The sequence below is a fragment of the Pinus tabuliformis genome, chromosome 3_1 (assembly GCF_031772625.1).
Source record: "Pinus tabuliformis cultivar Carrire ecotype Pingquan chromosome 3_1, CPIR1, whole genome shotgun sequence".
NCBI lineage: Eukaryota > Viridiplantae > Streptophyta > Pinopsida > Pinales > Pinaceae > Pinus > Pinus tabuliformis.
The window spans coordinates 971388406-971393530 of NC_142301.1; the positions used below are offsets into that span (position 1 = coordinate 971388406).

The window sequence follows — 5125 nt, forward strand, 5'->3', positions numbered from 1 at the left end:
GAATAGCCATGGAGAAAGGGTTTGTCAAGCTACAGGTCCTCAGGAGAAAGGTTTTCAGTTGACAGATAATCCTTTCATCGTTCAGGAAAGAAAGGAAAAACCCCTCCTTAATACTCCCTTTTTATCCGGAGGGCTTGAAGACATCATAAACTACAAAGCGAGTCATGGAATCTGGAGATCGGTTGGAGGAGGCCTTAAAGCCGATATTGCAGTAGCAGAGGGGGGAGGATCGCCGGAAATTACCAGACCAATTACCGCAAAAGGAACGTTCAGACCCAGCCTGGGAATTGGAGTGATTGCTGTAGGAACGGGTGAACCCTCGGAGCAAAGGGCTGAACGTGATGATCCAGCCTCTGGGTTGCCGAAAGAGGGTTCCGGATATGCTACAGGTATTGGAGATAGAACCCCATCAGAGAACCCAGGCAAGGGGAATCAAACCCTAGATAATATTGAGCCCGGACAACAAGCAGAAGCAGCCAAGAGTGACCCAAAGCCACAAGATAGGGAGGAGGACTCTGGGCAGGAAAAGACCGGGGGGAAACGAAAAAACCGAAACCCCTAAAGAAGAAGAAGATTGAAGGGAACTTAGTTCTGGGTATGGATGTACAGGTAGAGGACACTCTAGAGGTGGCGGAATGCACTCTGGTAGGGAGGGCTAGAGGCAAGAGTTACTCAGGAAAATTCTTAAAACATTGGGTGGAGCAACAGTGGAAGACGGCACCGATTAAAAATTTCAAGGTAGCAGTCTTGGTGAAAGGGTGGTTTATGGTGAGATTTGAGAGCAAGGAAGAGGCGGATTGGGTTGCAGGGAAGAATTGGGCTTTTGGGAATCGCCCAGTCCTTTTCAAACGATGGACACCCTTATTTGATGCGAAAAGGGAGAAGGTAGATGAATTTCCTGTTTGGGTAAGGGCTCCTGGCCTACCCCCTTTTCTCTGGGTTGAATCGGTTTTCAGGTCGATTGGAAACCTTCTTGGCACATTTCTGGAGGCAGACATGTCCTTCCTTCATACTCACAACAGAGCTATGGCCCGGATCCTGGTCAGTCTAAATCCAAAAGAAGGTCTTGCGGAATCCATCAATCTGCAATACAGAGACTATGTTTTTGAGCAACCGCTGGACTACGAACATCTACCCTTTAGATGTCATAGATGCCACGAATACGGGCACCTAGCAAGAGACTGTCCGCTGGGCATCCGCAGAAGAAGGACTCAGAAGAAAGGCGATCAGGGGGAGATGGCAGTGGAGCTGGAAAAGGATCCTGGAACAGAAGATACATTAGAGGAGGGTTTTATGGAAGCAGACTTTAACCTTAAAGAGGCCCGAGTGGAACAAGCCGGAGCAGCCCAGCCGGTGGAAGGTGAAGCAAATGAGGACCATCGTGGACCCGAGAATCCATCAAAGGAGCCTATCAAGGAATCAACAGTCATCCCGGTCGAAGACACAAAGGGTATGCAAATAGACTCAAGTAACCAATCTTTATATTCAGATTTTAAAGATGCTTGCTTGATTTCTGGCTCACAAATGAATAATTGTAACAATGATGATCTCCTTAATATTGAAAACATCACTGCTGCTATACCCTCACTTGACCTGAACTGTGAAGATGTCCCTCTTGGATTAAAAGATCCTGCTCCCTCCACCCCGGCGTGTCATTACAATCTAAGATCCCTTGACAAAAAGCATGTAATCCCTGAACCGGTTGGTGGCTTAGGCCCATCCTCGTCTCAGGCCTTCAAAAGGAAGGCTAGAGGCAGGAAATCAAACCTGTCCAAAGCACAGGTAAAGGCGAAGTATGATGTGGCAGACGACAAACAAATGTCTATCCCTGGGGCGCTTAGAGCAGCAATTCCCCATGAGAATGTTATCAAATGATCTTTTTATCCTGGAACTGCAGGGGTTTAGCCAGTAAACCCAAAAAACTGGCTTTAAAGGAGATAGTTAAGCGTTATAACCCGGATGTTCTTTTACTTCAAGAGACCCTAGGCAGAAGTATAGAAGTGGAGTTGACCCTTAGAGCTACTCTCCCAGGCTGGTTCTTCTTAGCAGTTGACTCTGTTGGACACTCGGGTGGAATGGCCATAGGCTTCAGGGAAGGAAGAATGCAGCTAATTAACCACTGGGGAATGGCTCATGTGCTAGGGATGGAGTTTCAATGCCCAGAATTCGGTCACCCTCTGTTGATTTTAAATATCTATGGGCCCTGCCAGGGAAGGGTATCCTTCTGGACCGATCTTCTGTCAAAATCTCTGTTAAAAAATCATAACCTGATAATAGGAGGAGACTTAAACTTCTCGGTGGGGAGTGCTGAAGCTTGGGGTCCTTCAGCCAGAGAAGACCCGCTCTCTGATTTTTTCTTGACCACCCTAAGCTCCCACAACCTGATTGATGTAAACCTTATCAAACTAAAGCCTACCTGGAGGAATAGAAGAGCAGGGGATGAAAGAATTGCTAAGAGATTGGACCGGTTCCTGTTGTGCGAAGATTTGGCAGCCAGAATTCCCATGTTCAGGCAATGGGTGGGCGAGGGAGGGAACTCAGATCATTTCCCTGTTCTTATGGAGCTCTCCAAACCTCCCCATAAACCAGCGGCCCCCTTTAAATTTAATGCATCCTGGCTTCAAGAGGAATCCTTCAATAGGCTTTTCAGGGAAACTTGGAGACACCCAGACAGAAACTCAAGGGAAAGCAAAGGCTTCCTTTTCATGGAAAATTTAAAGAGACTGAAAAAAGCTACCATGGAATGGGCAAAAGTAAGGAAACAAAAGCAGAATGAGGATATCTCCAAAATTGATGCAGAACTTCGGGAGCTGGAAGACCCTGAGACGGATGGATATGCAACTCAGGAGTCCAAAGAAAGGTTCTACTGCTTGAAAAGCACAGGAACCAAATCTTGTTGGATAGAGAAGAGGAATGGAGGCTGAAGAGCAAGGCGATCTGGCTAAAAGTCGGGGACGAAAACACGAAATTTTTCCATAACTATGCAAGAGGGAGGAAGAACGCGAACACGATTTGGAAGCTAAAGGATGATGAGGGCAGAGAGGCCAACTCTTTTGAGTCGTTATCCAAATTGGGACGGAATCACTTTCAGAATTTGTTTACTGACCAAGGAGGGATAACATTAGTAGAAGTGATCAGAACTGCTCAATGCTTTCCCAGGTATGTAGAGGAGGAGGAAGCAGAGGACCTAATTAGAGAAGTTTCTAAGGAGGAGGTGGAAGGCATAATAAAATCAATGGCTAAAGATAAGAGCCCTGGCCCGGACGGGTGGACCATAGAACTCTTCCAGCATTTCTTTGAACAGATCGGAGCAGAACTATCTGAGGTTGTGGAAGAGTCGAGGAGGAAAGGTGAAATCTATCCCCCTTTCAATTCCACATTCATAGCACTTATTCCTAAAAAGGAGGATCCGGAATCCTTTGAAGATTTCAGGCCTATATCATTGTGCAACTGTATATACAAAATTATTGCAAAAGTGATAGCTGTCCGGTTAAAACCAATTCTGTCAAAATGCATTTCAAATGAATAGTTTGGGTTCCTAGATGGTCGAAAAATTCATGAAGCCATTGGAGTGGCACAGGAGACAATTCACAGTATCAGACAGACAAACAAGAAAGGAGCTGTGATTAAAATAGATTTGTCAAAAGCCTATGACAGGATCAGCTGGACATATCTGAGGATGCTGTTAACTCATCTAGGATTTAAGCTGGACTTCATCAACTGGGTAATGGGATGCATCACTAGTGTTAGTTTTAATAAATGGGGCAGCATCATCCTTTTTTAAAGGACAAAGGGGCCTAAGACAGGGATGCCCCTTGTCGCCTCTGCTCTTTCTGCTAGTGGCTGAGGGTCTAAGTCAACTGATTCTGGAAGCCAGAAGAGCAGGTTTGGTAAAAGGTTTGGAAGTTGCTGTAAACATGTTCATTTCTCATCTTCTATTTGTAGACGATATCTTATTATTTACAAACGGGAGTTTGAATGAAATTAAATAACTTAAAAACATTCTTGATTTGTTCATGAAGGCCACAGGGATGCAAGTAAATCTTAGAAAATCTCACCTCATTATGGAAGGTTTCAACAGACATGAGGAAAGCCTGATCACATCTATATTGCCGTTTGATGTAAACAACATGGAAAACCCTTTTAAGTATTTGGGTTTCTGGCTGAAGCCAAATGCGTACAGAAAGCAATATTGGAACTAGCTGGTAGCAAAAATCGAAGCCAAAATCACACATTAGAGTTTCAAGTGGCTATCTAGAGTTGGTAGATTGATGCTAGTAAAATCTGTCCTCCAAGCCATGCCGGTTTTCTGGGCAGCCTTGACCTGGGTTCCTAAAGGGATTCTACATAAGATCAGAAGAATATGCAGCAGATTCCTGTGGTCTGGCTCAAAGGAGGACTCAGTCCTTCCCTGGGTTGCATGGGAGAAAGTGGCAAGGCCAAAGGAATGGGGAGGATGGGGAATTAAAAATCTGTATGACTTTAGTCTATCATTGGCAGCAAAATCTGGGTGGAATCTCATCAACTCAGAAAACCTGTGGACAAGAGTGGTAAAGCGGAAATATGTAGATCCTGTTCCACTGGAAGAATGGATCAGAAACCCAAATAAGAAAGGAAGGAATGTTTCGGTGGTATGGAAAGCTACTACAGAGGCATTTAAAATTATTGAACAAGGATTGGCTTGGCAGGTTGGAAATGGAGAAAATTTGAGAATAGGGAAAGATCCGTGGGTTGGCTGCAATGGACAGTTTGCTCTCTCCCCAGGATTGATCAGACATCTGGAATCAAAGGACATTCTCTATCTGAATCAGGTTGAGAAGATCGGCCAGTCCACAATCTGGGGGCAAGCATGGAAGTCTGGTGAAGAATTAGATCTCAGACCCTACTGGTGGAACGAGTGGAAGGCTTTCATTCAGGAACTAATCAGATCAAATGTAAGACTGAAAGACAGCCCGGACCGATTGGTATGGGCTCATGCGGAAACTGGGGCTTACTCTCCAAAGTTCGGGTACAAATTTTTAATGACAAAAAAAGGATGGGAAGAACCGGAATGGTGGGTCAAACAGTTATGGAAACTTAAATGCCCCAAAAAAGCCAGGCTTTTCTTCTGGTGTACTCTAAAAAG

General features: G+C 45.0%; 1 protein-coding gene across 1 annotated transcript; it reads left to right on the plus strand.

Annotated features, from left to right (window-relative positions):
• Positions 1-597: 597 nt before the first annotated feature.
• On the plus strand, positions 598-4202 carry LOC149191067 (uncharacterized). The gene is made up of 5 exons (XM_089410653.1): positions 598-1793; positions 1898-2860; positions 3160-3452; positions 3543-3724; positions 4023-4202. The coding sequence occupies exons 1-5, from the start codon at positions 598-600 to the stop codon at positions 4200-4202; spliced, it is 2814 nt and encodes a 937-aa protein (XP_089266779.1).
• The last annotated feature ends 923 nt before the right edge of the window (positions 4203-5125 follow it).

Coding starts and splice junctions, on each gene's coding strand:
- LOC149191067 (XM_089410653.1), top strand. CDS start 598: ATGGATGTACAGGTAGAGGACACTCTAGAGGTGGCGGAATGCACTCTG. Junction 2,861..3,159: donor ACTCAGGAGTCCAAAGAAAG/GTTCTACTGCTT, acceptor ATGCTTTCCCAG/GTATGTAGAGGAGGAGGAAG. Junction 3,453..3,542: donor GCCTATATCATTGTGCAACT/GTATATACAAAA, acceptor TTGGGTTCCTAG/ATGGTCGAAAAATTCATGAA.